At 41.7% G+C, this 14,908-nt stretch overlaps 1 protein-coding gene across 1 annotated transcript; it reads left to right on the top strand.

The window, feature by feature from the left end:
* Positions 1-354: 354 nt before the first annotated feature.
* Positions 355-7,396, top strand: LOC101621447 (C-type lectin domain family 4 member A-like). The gene is made up of 5 exons (XM_012732334.1): positions 355-626; positions 2,486-2,553; positions 4,396-4,553; positions 5,608-5,741; positions 7,231-7,396. The coding sequence occupies exons 1-5, from the start codon at positions 355-357 to the stop codon at positions 7,394-7,396; spliced, it is 798 nt and encodes a 265-aa protein (XP_012587788.1).
* Positions 7,397-14,908: the final 7,512 nt, after the last annotated feature.

The following is a 14,908-nucleotide window of genomic DNA, read 5'->3' as shown; positions in this document are numbered from 1 at the left end:
GTGGGTAAGTGCCACTGAAAGGCCACTTCTTGTGAACCTTTTCCTTGTCCTGGTCTACAGGGATTCTCAGAGGCATACTCTCCTTCCCCCATTCATGTGAGCTCCTGCTAAGAATGCATGCTCCTTGATTGGTCCACCTCATCTGTTATCTGTAGCGGAAAACCATAAATTGTTACAGGTGGTGCTCCTGGAGGGGTTTGCAGGTAGAAAATAGAGTGTCCTAGGAGAACGCTATAAGTGGGGTGAAGCAATGGAAAAAGTGTATAAGGCACACCCAAGAAGGAGCTCTGCACATGTGTGAGAGGAAGATCTGGGTGTGTGAGAGGAAGATCTGTGCGTGCAAGAGAAGAAGCTATGCAGACACGTGTGAGGGAGGCTGAGCGGAGCTGTGTGGAGATGTGCAGGAGAGAAGCTGAGCTGCGGCTGCAGCAAGGCAGCATCATGATGGTGGCAGCGGCCCTGGGACAGCTCCGTGAGGGCTTTGTGGAGCTGGGCTTTGTGGGTGCAGGCCATATGGCAGAGGCCATGGAATATGGCCCTGTTCAAATAGTTGTTTGGGAAGTTTTGTTGGAGAAGGGGAGACCCAAAGAAACAGGCATCTTGCCCAAGTGTGGCCTGAAGAGAAAGTGAGTTGTCGAGCCAGTCCTCTTGCTAAAATGCGTGACTGTGGCCATTTGTAGGTGGTTAGGCCACTCCAGCGGTGGTCTTGAGTATCGCTTGTTTGGTGCTGTGTGGGGCATTTTGGCAGCCCAGGGAACACCTTCTGCTGTATCCTTTCTGTGTTTGTGACTTGGATCCTGGCCTATAGTTCTGGCAGGAAGACGCCATCTTGGACACACAGCCTATTGTTTGGGAGAGGAGCAGCATCCTCAGTGGTGGGAAGACGCCATCATTATAACGGTCTTTGTGTGGCACTGGACAGTACTACACATGGCTTTGGGTAAAGGAAACAGCCATTACTGGCCTCAGTAACTCTTGTTTTTCCTAGTTTGTTAAATAAATCTTTTTGTTGCTATTTTCTAAACCTCAGGATGTCTTGCAATTTTGCCTATGGATGAAGAACCCAACAATAACTAGTAAAGTATTTGGACAGTGAGGTCTTGCCCAGTTTAGGGTCCTCTGCCACCCTGTATCACTTCCTCCTCTTTCTTCTCCACTATTCCATTTTAAATTATTGATTTCACTACCATTCAATCAGTCTCAGTAGCATTGTCCCAGTTGTGACCTCACCAAGACACCATCCTCACTACAGGGTCAGGAGTGACCTGTCCTCATGTCACCAAGCCCTCCAGTGAGAGTGTGGCCATAGTCAAGAGTCCTTTCAAGCAAGGCCTTAGGTTTTCCTGTGAGTAGGAGGATTAGAACACACCCCAATATTAACTCAGAAGTTTTTGCTATTAATCATATCATTTCCTATGAGATGGAAAAATATTCAAATCAAATATTGGCATTTGTTAGGAATGAAATATTCCTTCCCTGCTCAATTGCCTCCAAATAAGTATTTCATATAAATATTTCAGCTCTTCTGTGAGCTTTCTTACAGAACCTTTTGTTCTGTACTCTATAATTTGGTTCTCTGTTCATTAACAAGGTTATTAAAATATTTTTGAATAGGCTGCAGAGGGTGAGCTGTGATTTTTTTTTACGTCAAAGGGACCGTGTTTGAACTTTTCTCTGATGAGGGACTAAATTTCATGGTTTTAGTAAAGCACATGAAATTATCATCAACCTTAGATTCTGCTTTTCATGGTCAATTGTAAGAGAGAAGGAGCTTTAAGAACTATTACTTCATTAATCAAGGGACTGTAGAGATTTGGGATCCAAGACATCTGTTAAGAGAAAGAAAGACATGTTGGACAGTATTGGGTTCAGTATTGGAAAAACAAGAAGAAATGAGTGAAAAATCAAGTCAGGACACAAGAGAGATCAGGTTTTGCTTAGTTATGGATGCCCTTGAAGATAAAAGTTAATGTCCATTGAGACATTTATTGTGTTTCTAAATGTTAAAGGTCCCCCTCACCCCCTCTCCCCAGTTGTTATTTACTCCTATGTTTATTAGAAATTTTAGAAAATATCCAAATAACCTGAAAATTTGCTTCAGGATCTAAAATCATGGCGAAGCAGGCAGTCAGTGAGTCACAAATACTCCTTGGTAACTTAATCAGCATCACTGTTGTGTTTAATTAGATTAGTTAAAGTGACTGATTCAGGTAGGAAACAGAATCTCTGCCCTAGAATATAAAGCTTAAATCCCAGTGAGTGAAAGAACCAAAAAGAACAGTGCAGGGTGTCGACACAAACATGATAAATGAAAATAAGCAAGCGGTAATTCCATGTGGTCTTCCTGCATTTTCATACAAAGAACGTTGATAGTAGAGAGAACTAGCTTGTAACAGAATATAGAGCAAGAGGACTTTAGCACAAGAATGGATGGACCTGACCCTTCTTCTTCCATTACAGTGACTTATCATTTAACTTGTGCCAGACTATCAAATGTAACCTTTAAGGAAATGACAGGCGTGACGGGAGTGACAAAAGTGATGGGAGTGACAGGTAAGGTGATCCTGAAATCACCAGATCTTTCTTTTCTCACAGAGTCAGCATTGAACTATATAGTAGCTGTTCACATCAGCTATCTGGCCTCAAAAAAGTTCTTTCTCCAGACCTTTGATTTCAATAAGCACTACCACCATACACCACAGAATTTGCTCAAGCCAACCCGGGAAATTATTCTTAACGGTGTTCAATTAGGAATTTGATAAATGCATCAGATGCATCTAAGTCTCTTTTTGATTTCTTAGATTCCTAATGCATAATATTCGTGGTATTACAGGTCAGTTTGTATCTTGGCATATGACTCTGAATGATCCCACTCTCACTCTAAAATACAGTCTTAGTAACTTCCTATTAGTCAGGAGAGTTGAGCTCATAATCAAGGTCAGCCTCACACTCTGTCTAGTGAAAAAGCTCTAGAGAAGGCAAGAGCAGGGTGTTCTGGCCTTGCTCCTTCTGAACAGGGCCTCCCTGGTGCCACAGGGGCTAAAGCACAGCACTCTCACCAGCCACTGCAGCTGACTCTTTGGGCGCAGCAAACCTCTCCTGGCTCCCTCACTGCTCCCCTCCGCAGTGTATTTCAGTAGACCTGCCTGTTCTGCTCCTCACGCTCTCTGGTGAATCCTCTTACTCCCTGCACCTCTGGCCTGCACCCCAATTCTTGTGTGCATAGATACAAGAATATACTTAAATAAATCTTAAAAAGAAAGAAAGAAATCCAAACAGATGGCTGAAACTACTTGGTAATTTTCCTTCACTGCATGGCCACTTCACCAGTGCAGTCACCTAAGTGCCATCCATATTATAGCAAAGATACCATGTCCACTTTTTTTATTGATTAAAACTTTTTTTATTTTTTGCATTGCTGCTCATTTTTGTGCAGTATATGATTTCTCCCCTCAGGTGTGGTCCCCATAAATCTACTGCACATCACCCATGAAGGCCACCATAGTCCTCTGTGTCCCTCCTCCCCTCCCCTCCACCCCCACACCTCCCTTAGAGCCTTTTCTTTTTCCTTCTGGATGTCCACTTTTTCAACAGTAGAATATTCCACTCCCCTATTGAGTATTGCCCATTTTTATCTTTATTTTATTTGCTAAGATTTTCTTTTTGTTGTTGCTGAGGCTTTTTTTTTTTTTTAAAGATTTATTTATTTGTACATACAGAACTGGGATACAAGCCAGAGGCTCAGGGGTGATGAGAGGCTTCACCAGAGACAGAGTGGGGAGCAGAACAGGAAGATCGACGAAGTACACTGCTGAGGGGAGCAGCGGGTGCGCCATGTGTTCTCCCCCCGGGCAGGCGGGAATCGAACTCATGCGGAAGTGGCTTTAGCTTCTCAGTGCTGTGCTTTAACCCGCTGCGCCACCAGAGAGGGCCGCTGAGGCTTTTTTCCTGTTCATCTGGTTCAAACAGGTTTGCATTTCCTTCCTGAAGCATCATTTCATGCCTTTTCTGTCAGATAATTCTAATGTAGCTGTTATCTTGTTATGGGCTTAGGTTTAATTTCTTTTTGCAAAATTAATTTTGGAAACTTTGTTCTCTTAGTTGGATGATTTACTTCCCACTGAGATCAATCCAATTTCACAAAATATCTGGATGCTCTTAAACTTCAGTTCTAACCAGCTTTTAGTGATGCTGCTCTGTCTAGAGCAGGGCCCTGCCTTGTTCCTGCCTGATGCAAGTGGGCACTTCCCCCTCACACCCAGGGGTGGGGACTTCTGCTACCAGTGGGGGAATTGGGTGTCCTGATTTCATGAGTTCTGCCTGGTATTTTTATTAATTCACACACTTTAAAATTACTTTTCTCACATTGCCCTGATATGGCCTCTGTCAATACAGGGAGAGAAGGGAACTTCAGCTGCTGTCCCACGGGCTGGAAGCCATTCGGTTCGAGCTGCTACTTCATTTCTAATGCACCTAAAACTCAGCCTGAGAGTGAAGAGAACTGCCTGGTAATGGAAGCTCATCTGCTGGTGATCACCTCCGAGGAGGAGCAGGTACTTCTTGAGAGTGGAGTCAGGGGTCCTGCAGGTGTTTGTGGGCCTCACCTGATTAAGGAGCAGGGTTCCATAGTTGGGATACTGGGGTGCAGTGGGGGCTTTGAATAAAATAGGAGGAAAGGGTACCTAGCTCTTTTCACACCATATCTTCTTCTGCTCCATAAAATTAACCTCCTCCAAATAAGCTGAGGTGTTTAAAATTTAATATGTGGGGGTTGCGTGGAAGGATGAAACTATTTCACCCTCAAGTATCAGGTTATTGTTGTAACATATAAATGTTTGCAGATTATTAACTGTTAAGCAAAGAAGAGTTTTTAGTCAAATAAGGAAGTTCAGTCATGAGGGGTCTAGTAAACAAGCTAGTGAATTCATGATCTCTGAAACTGAAAGGAAAATGGTTTAATCTGCAAATGTTTCTCATGCACACCTTTGGAAATGACCATTTCTCAGTGAAGGGGATGGTCGTCTGTGTGAGATGAGGCTTTATTATGATCTTAGACACAAATCACTTCCTTCTGTATTATCATTACTATGCATACTGTGTTTGTGTCCCTCCTGATTTGTCGTTGAAATCCTAGCCCTGAAATTGATGATATCAGGAAGAGACTCACTGGGAGGTGCTTAGGCCATGATGGTGGGGGCCCTCAGGAGTGGGATGAATGTGCTTGCAAGAGAGACCCAGACATTGCCTGGTTTCTTCTACCTTGGAGAACACAGCAAGAAGTTGCCCTCTATGAATCAGGAAGCAGGTGGCCTTCACTTGACCATACTAGCATCCCGATGTGGGGCTTCTTATCTCAGGTGAGTGAGAAATGAACTTTGTTGATGAGCTACCCAAGCTGTTACAGCAGCTTGAACTAAGACACACTTGACTCTCACAAGTGATGTCTGGGCCAGCTCTGCTTAGCCAGAGGAGACCTATAAGCCTAGGCAGTGTTCCCTTGGCTCTTCCTGGGTCCTCTCCTTTTCTTCTCTTCTCCTTGAGGACACAAAGATCTCATTTCAATATGAGTTCTCTCAAGATAACAACTCCTTTCTTTTCTCTATTCAGAATTTCATCATCCAGAACTTGGATACCGCATTTCTTTATTGCATTGGGCTGACTGAAACACTCAAGCCGTCAGACCCATCTGGGAAAAGACACTGGCAGTGGGTTGACCAGACACCATACAATGAAAGTGCCACGTGAGTATGGAATTACATAAGGGATGTCTGAGTCCCGGGTCATGTGGGGCTTTAGGGTGAACAACGCTCAGTTAAAGTCGAATAGCTTGCTTTATTTTTTTCACTTTGAGTACTAGGTTAAATATTTTTTTTTTTTACCTCTTGTCAGCATCACAAGAACTCTGAGATGCATACTTTATTATTTTTCCCTCTGAACAAAGGCGGAATCTGAATTTAGAGGATTTAGGAAGCTTAATGAAGGTTTCTCACAATGACAATGATCCTCAAGCTCAGTGTTTTTTGAGTTTAAAACTAATTCTTCAGACACTAAAAACACACGTGGAAAAAAATATCAGTAATAGTAAGTCCTTATTAATATTGCAGATATATTCTTGGAAACCGCAACTTTAAATTTTAAAAAGCAGTTTCAAGGATGTAAATAAGAAATAAAATTTCACAACATATCTGATCACAAACATCACCAAATTTCTAAGATTCAGATACTTCTCATATTAATTGTTCATTCATATTCCAACCTGATTACTTCAGCCAGGTGTTTGGAGATAGTCAAGGCACAATGTGGAAACCAGCCCAGGATGGACATCTTCCAGTTCAGTGCACACATACGCATATTCGCACATGCTCTCATATACACACACAGTGTCACACACCCTAACCCCACACCCTCCTTCTGCTCCCATCCCCCCACATCTACTCAGATTGGACAACCCAGACACCCCAATTAACCTAACCTCTTTGGGACATGGGAAGAAATCAGAGTTCCCAGTGCAAACCACATGCAGACTTGGGGAGAAGTACTGAACCCACACAGAATTTGATCCAGCTGGAGTCATTTTTTTCCTCATCAACATTTTTTTAAAGATTTATTTATTTATGCATTCAGAACTGGGGTACAGGCCAGAGGAGTGGTGGGTGAGAAGATTCACCAGAGACAGAGTGGGGAGCAGAACAGGCAGATCTACTGCTGAGGGGAGCAGTGGGCAGGTCAAGAGACATCTGCCATGCCATGTGGGTCAGCTTCCTGGTGGGGAATCGAACTCGTTCTGCGGTGGCTTCAGAGAGCTTCATAATGCGGTGCTTTAACCTGTTGTGCCACCATGGAAAGCCCCCTCATCAACATTTTTAATGAAATGAAACTATTGCGGGCCCACTGTACATGGATACCTGGGGCCAGGGTGAAATCTTCATCTTTTAACAAGCCTATGGATGTCAGGCCCCTGGAAACAGGACATAAATGGCCAGATAAAAGGGAGTCTCTGGAAAACTAAGGGGAGGATGGTGAATCAGTGAAATGCTACAATACTGGATCAGGTAAGCTCAGTTTTCAAAGGAAATACTGAAGAGACTCAGATGGAGGAAACTGAGTGGAGAGGAAGGCTTGGGCTTGTCTGACCTTGACCTCCACACAGATCAATGACATCTCTCTCTTCACTGTCTCTTTTCAAAGCACAGTGTGAAGAGACATACTGGTCTTTTTTCTCTCTTTCAGGTTCTGGCACAAAAATGAACCCGGACATAACAACAAGCACTGTGTTGTTCTACATTCTCATACAATAACGAATAAATGGGGCTGGGTCAGTGTTGAGTGTCTTCTACCTTACAGGTCAATTTGCGAGATGACAAAGATCAGCTGCTCAGTGGAGCAGTCTCCATGAGGATGTGATGGAATTGGTCTCCACCATACAAAGATGGCTGATCTTTTATTGTTCATATGTAAATCTTGTAGAAGAGGTTTCATTTAAAGTTTCCCAGGGGTCAACAATTCCATTTGTGTTAGATTCGTGTCCACGTTTGTCAACTTATTGACTAACAAGATGAATATTGAGAATTTTCCACAGGTAGAGCCTAACTGGAGAGGCCTTATGTTTTTTCTTTGAGATCTAACTTGTGTTATTAACATAGGTTTCTGTAAAAATTTTCAGGAGACAGTCCCCTATTCCACTTGTGATAGAGTCAGTGAGCACATTCATAGTTTTTCATTAATTAATTTATTAGAAATCTTCTATGTGCAGAGACTATATTGGAGAGCCCTTTTTTGAGATCTAATTGTTTTATTAAATGATGAATGAATCAGGCAGCATCCATCTAGCAAGTAGAAAGGTATGGAAGGGCTCACACAAATTGGATGGTTTTCATAGAAAGAAGGTGGGGCAAAGGTATTAGCAAAAGAAAAGATGACTTCTGTGGTCCTTTGCTCAACATGTTTGTGACATTCACCTAACTTATTGTATTTTGTCAACAACTGTAAAGTAAAAACTCAGTCATTTTTTCCTCTCTAGGAAACACCCCATTATTATACAAGTTGTCTCTTCCCTGTGTGTCTCCTTTACTTTCATAGAGAACATTTCACTTCAGGTTATCATGTGAGGTTATCATGTAGAGAGTTTCCCCTACACTCAGTCAATTCTCTGCCACACCAGCTGGGTGTGTTACCATTTAACTCAATTTTGATTCCATGTACCCAGAAACAGAGTCAGATTCCACAGTGTAGGGTTTAGTCCTCCATGACTGTCCCTGCTTTGTTTCCCTTTTAGATGCCAGGTGTTAGATGCCAGCCTTGAGTCCAGGCCAGGTTTGCTTCTGACAACTAGCTACAGATTAGAAGTTCTAACAATTTCCTTCTTGGGTTTGATTATTTTGCTGGAGTGGCTCATGGTCCTCAAAAAAAGTTAATACCAGTTTATTAAATGATATGATAAAGGATAGAGAACACAGCCAGATGAAAAAATATATAAAGTAGGAAATAGGAGGGAGAAGGAGCTTCTATCCCTATTGAGTCAGGGTGTATGACCTTCCTAATTAGTGTATATTCTCTCACTTGAATTCTATGAATCTCATGCTATTTGGATTTTATGAAGGATTTCTCACTGAGGCATGACCATTATTATTTTTAAAATTATATTTATTTATATATATTTTATACCATTGTTCATTTTTTATATGTTTGCTTCTCTTCTCAGTTGTAGTCCCCATAAAACTCCCACCACCAGCTCATCCATGCTCTGTCACCATATTATCCCTCGTGCTCTTCCCTCCCCTATTTTGATTCCACTCCCTCCTCCCTTGTAGAATGTCTCAATTTATAGTTACCTATTAATTTTGTCTTTCTGATTTTTTCCCCTGAAAACTTATTGGTTCCCCTACATTCCTCCTGTCAGTGAAACCATTGAACTTTTTTTCATTATCCTCCTGGCTTATTTAATTGAGCATAATCCCTTCTAGTTCCAACCCATGTTACTGCCAATGGCATGAGTTTATCTCTTTTGAATGCTGGGACAGTATTCCATTGTGTCTATATACCACATCTTCTTGATACAATCATCTGTTTTGGGCCAATTGGGTTGTTTCCATATCTTACCTGTTGTAAATAGTGCTGTGGTGAATATAGGACAGGTATCCATTTGAGTTAATGTCTTGTGTTCTTTGGGTAGATTCTTGGGAATGGAATTGCTGGCTTATATGGTAGCTCCATTGTTAGTAGTTTGCAGAATCTCCATGCAGCTTACCACCGTGGTTGGACCAAGTTGCATTCCCACCAGCAGTGTAGGAGAGTTCCTTTCCTCCACATCCTCCCCAATATTTGTGTGTGTGTGTGTAAAAATAACCATTCTCACTGGCGTAAGGTGGTATCTCACTGTGGTTTTGATTTTCAATTCCTTGATTATAAGTGACGTTGAACATTTTTTCATATAATGTTGGCCATTTGCTCTTCCTCTTTGGAGAAATGGGCATGGCCACTATTAACTCTCTTTCCAGTTCTTCTCAACTTTCCAGAGATGTGAGAGGGAATGGGGCTGAAAATCCCAAGATTCTAGTCTTGAGTTAGTCCCTAACTCAGAGATATCAGGAGCCACCTTGCCTCAGTATAACAAATGATCTTCCGTACACTCATCACTTATGAATTATAAGAATTTTAGGAGCATTCTACCAAGGACCAAGGGTCAGAGTAACACTCTCAACTTTGTTGAATTGTATTTCATTTTATAAAACATTCATAATTTGTAATTCATTTTTCTTTGTTAACTTATAAGATTTTTCTATGGGCTAGTTATTATGTATAAAGCTACTTTTCAGACATCTTTTTGTGAACATGTGTTTTTATTTCTCTTGAATATATACATATGCATGGAACATGTCATCAACTATTACATGGTCACAATGGTCTCACAGCCTCATAAAAATGCTCAGTGTCCCAAATATTCATCTTTCTCCTCTCCCCTACCAGCTGGTCACTGCTGACCTTTTAAGGTTCTGTTCTTTGGCCTTTCACAGTGTTGCAGCTTTGGAATCACAGAGTATATGGCCTTTTCAGGCTGATTTATTTCACTTAGTAATAAGCATTTAAGATTCCTCCATGTCTTTTTGTGACTTGATAGCTAGTTTCTTTTTATGGAAGAAAATATTCTATTGTATGGGATGTACCACAATTTGCTTACTGAAGGACATTGTAGCTGCTTCCAGGTTTTGACAATTGTGAATTAAATGGCTATAAACATTAATTTTGGAGTGGGTATGTTTTCAGTTCACTGGAAAATAAATAGAAGCATAATAGCTTAGCTGTACAGTAAAGCTATGATTAGTTTGTAAGAAACATGCCAAATTGGCTATGTATTTTGCATTATCACCAACACTTGCAGACTTCCTGTTGCTCCACATCCCCTTAAGCATTTGATATTGTCAACATTTTTGGATTTGAGCCAGCCTCATAGGTGTGAGGTTTGCAATCTTGTTTTATTTGCAATTTCCTAAAAAAAAAAATGTGATCTCAAGCTTTCTCTGTGTATTTGCTACTTTGTTTATTTTTTGTGATCTGTACTCTATTTTTAGTTAATTTCTGTGAAGGTGTTAAGATCTGTGCTTTAGCATCCTGGTTATTGTGAATTACACTACAGTGAACATGAGGGTGCAGTTATACCTTTGAAACATGATTTCATCTCCTTCAGTCCATGCTCATAAATTAGATCATATGGTAATGTTATTTTTAATTCTTTATGCAACTTCCTTACTGTTTTCCATAGGGGCTGTGCCAGTGTGCATTTCCACCAACAGTGCAACGTTTTCCTTTTTCCACATCCTCACCAGCACTTGTTTTCTCTTGTGGGTTTTTCTTTCTTTCTTTCTTTGTTTTTTCATGTGTAAACTCTTCTAGCAGGTGTGAGAGGATATCTTTTTACAGCTTTGATTTTCATTTCCTTGGTGATAGGAAACTTTGAGTACCTTTTCATGTACGCACTGACCATTTGTATTCCTTCTTTGTAAAGTTGACTATTGATGACCTACTTCCCTTCAACAACAGGGCTATTGTTTCATTTTTTTGCTATTGAGTCGTATGGGCCCTTGTGTATTTTTTGACGTGAATCCTCTATCAGATATGTACTTTGCACTTATTTCTTCCTGTAGTTTGTCTCTTCAAGCTATTCATTGTTCCCTTGATTACACAGAAGCGTTTCTTTTGTTTTCTGTCCTTTTGGTGTCCTTTTGATGTTTGCTGACCAACATCAAGCACTTTTACCCTTTGCTTTTCTGGTTGTTTTAGTTCAGGAACTTCAGACATATAAATCTTTAATTCATTTTGAGCTGATGTTTTATCTCATGTGAGTTAAATATTGAGTTTCATTCATTTGTATGTGGGTATCATTTCCTCACATCATTTGATAGAGAATATTGTTTATTCTTGGAATCACTTGACTGTAAATATATCGATGTATTTCTCATTTAATAAGCTATGCATTGGTCTGTATGTCTGCTTTTACACTAGTAACATCTTGTTTAGACCGTTTAAATGAAGTTTAGTTCAAAAATCAGTTTTGACCTTTTTAAAAAAAATATTTATTTTTATTTATTTATGCATACCAGAACTGGGGTGTAGGCCAGAGGTGCCAGAGGGGGTGAGAATATCCACCAGAGACAGAGTGGGGAGCAGAACAGGAAGATCTACTGAAATCCACTGCTGAGGGGAGCAGTGGGTGAGACAGGATATTCCTTCTAAGCCTAGTTTTTAAGAGTTTTATATTGAAGGGTTTTAGGTATCTAATTTTGGGGTGTTTTTGTGTAAGTGGGATCATTTTCTTAATTTCTCCCTCTTCTAGCTCATGTTTGTATTTAGAAAGGCCACTGATTTTTGTGTATTTATTTTATAACCTGCTATTTCACTGTTTTTGTGGTACTATTTCCTTTCTCAGTTCTTTATGTTCATTCCTCTCTTTGGTTTAGCTCTTTTCAGTATTTCTCGGAGTCTAATCTTTGTAAGTTCCTTTAGTTTCTGTTTGTCAAAGAAGCACTTTATTTCTTCCTCCTGTCTGAAGGCGAGGCTGGCAATGTTTACCTCTAAGTATTTTGACTATGCCATTCTATTACTTCTAAGTATTTTGACTTTGCCATTCCAGTCTCTCCTTGCCTGCATGCTTTCTTCAGAGAAGTCAATATTAGCTTGATAGAGGCTCCACTATGGGAACTTATGTAGTTCACGCAACTGGGGAATGAATGTGGCGTGGAGTCCAGGTGGCAGGGTGAGCTAGTTGTGCTGCTGCCTGGGTTAGTGGGCCACAGTCCTCATTGCCACCTGGGTGCTGGATTCCCGGAACCTGCCACCTGGAAGCTGGAGTCAGTCTGTTCTTGTGCTCTCAGTTGCTGGCTGACTGCTGCCTCCTGAGGGGGTAGCTGGCTGCTGACAGCCCCTGGGCTGACAGAGGGATGAGGGCCTCCCTCCCATTGCACTCTGCAGCCTTCTGTTTTACCTCCAGAAGTTTTGGCCTTGCTGCACTGCACTGGAGCTCAGAGGGCACAGAGGAGAAAGAAGAGAAGGAGGAGGAGAGTCCCTGTCTTCACTTCTCTGCCATCTTACCTGAACCTCTCAGATATTTTTAGCCAAAGTCTAGGTATTGTCAAAACTGTGGAGAACTCTCAAAGTGCTAAGCTATCATTGCCTGACGAGGCACACTATTTCTGCAAGCTTTTAGCAATCAGCATAAAAAGTGAAATAAAAGTTTTATAAGTCTAGTTTGTATGATGGTGCTAAACTAGAAGCCAAAGTCAATAGGGCAATTGGACAATTAGATCAAAACTCCAAGGGGTACTTGGTGCAACTGTATTAGTCAATGTACTTGTATTTTAATTTCATGCAATTATATTTCTCTATCCATTATATTTATCCATGTGTAACAGGTGATATTGCTATCAGGCAGATATCTGTGGGATACTACTCAGCTGTAAAAAATGATGAAGTGATTCATTCATGAGGGTGGAGAGCTCATGAATGGAATTAGTGTCCATATAAAGGGGATCACAGGGACTTCCATGCCCCATCTGTCTTGTTGACCCAGTGAGAAATGCTCATGTGTGGCATAGCAAGGAGGCCCTCACCAGGCGCCATGCCTGCTGGAACCTGAACTTCCCAGCTTCCATAGCTGTGAGGGAAATTTCTGCTGAGTCACCCCGCCTGTGTATTTTTGTCATAAATCTGAGTGAACCAGGACAAAAGAACATGGGTGCTTTTGTTCTCAAATGTTTATTCCCTACTCTGTGAGGGGATTGAAACTTGCTGCCCTTGACATTCCTTCCTGCAGGTCAAGTGGACCTCCCTACCCTGTTCTAGGTGGTCTGGGTGACTTGCACTGGCCCCTGGCATCAGCTCAGACCCGGTGTACACATCACCTGAAGCACTGTGGGCACTGAAATATGGCAGGTCTCAACTTACAAGAAGTTGTTCAGAATGAAAAATTTACCTCACAGTTATGGAAGCTGGGAAGTTCAGGTTCCAGCAGGTGTGGCGCCTGGTGAGGGCCTCCTTGCTATGCCACACATGAGCATCTCTCACTGGGTCAACAAGACAGATGGGACAAGGAAATCCCTGGAATCCCCTTTATATGGACACTAATTCCATTCATGAGTTCTCCACCCTCATTCCACTAATTCCATTCACCAGGGTCCTCCCTGGTGATGCAGTGGGTTAAAGTGCAGCACAAAGAAGCTAACTGCAGCCTCCACAGCCACTGCAGCACAAGTTCGATCCCTGCCCTGGAGGTGACCCACATGGCGTGGCAGACCTCTCCTGACCTGACTGCTGCTCCCCTCAGCAGTGTACTTTGTCGATCTTTCCATTTTGCTCCCCACTCTGTCTTTGGTGAATCCTCTCACTGTCTCTGCACCCCTGGCCTGCGCCCCAGTTCTATATGCATAAATAAATAAATTTTTAAAAGAAAAAAAAAAGAAGTACTCAGAGAAAAGCCAGAATTACAGTCAATCTGAGGCAGATACTAAGCCTACATGTGGTATGAACGAGAAACAAATAAATCTTATAAACACAAAGAATTTGGGGTTGTTTGTAGACAAGCGTAATCCAGTTAGAAAGAGAAATAGATTATGGAAGGCATTTTTTTATACATATTTATTTATGCATACAGGACTGGGGTGTAGGCCAGAGGTGCGGGGGGGTGAGAGAAGTCACCAAAGACATTGGGAAGCAGAACAGGCAGATTGACATACACAGCTCAGAGGAGCAGTGGGGGGGGCGAGGTGAGGGGTGGTCAGAAGAGGTCTGCCGCGCCATGTGGGTCAGCTCCAGACCTGGGGATCGAACACACACTGAAGTGGTTGTGGCAGTGCTGCACTTTAACCTACTGTGCCACCAGGGAGGGCCTCCTCCTGGTTCTTAAAAAAAGTCTCATTTAGTACTCAGTTTATCTCATTCTGAATTATGATTTTATTATATAATCTTTACTGTTAAGGAGTGAAGTGTATTCCTCTCTTGCCTTTTGGGCATGCATGGGATAAAAAAGGGTGAAATAAACATCAGTAGGGAGAGAGGCATTCAGGAGTTGCTCGAAGTGACTGTGGCAAAATGAATGAAGATTCCTGACGGCATTTGTTAGGAACCAGAGGGAAAGCAGAGAGCACTGAAAAGCAGTTTGAGAACGCACTTGATCTAAATTTAACTTGCCCACTGGGCTAAAGGATTGTGACTCAGAAGGGGGAAGCTGACATGTGAGTTCTTGTCAGAAATCCTTTTAGAACGTGGTGCAAAAATTGACCTGATCCAGCACAGGGATGGTTCAACATCAGAAAATCAATTAATGTAATCCATCACATCAACTGACAGAAGAATAAAAACCACATAATCATATCAATAGATGCGGAGAAGGCTTTCGACAAAGTTCAACACCATTTAT

This window comes from Condylura cristata, unplaced genomic scaffold (assembly GCF_000260355.1).
Source record: "Condylura cristata isolate star-nosed mole 26May11 unplaced genomic scaffold, ConCri1.0 scaffold00034, whole genome shotgun sequence".
Lineage (NCBI taxonomy): Eukaryota > Metazoa > Chordata > Mammalia > Eulipotyphla > Talpidae > Condylura > Condylura cristata.
The sequence above is the reverse complement of the archived record's forward strand: the minus strand, read 5'-3'. Positions and strand labels throughout refer to the sequence as shown.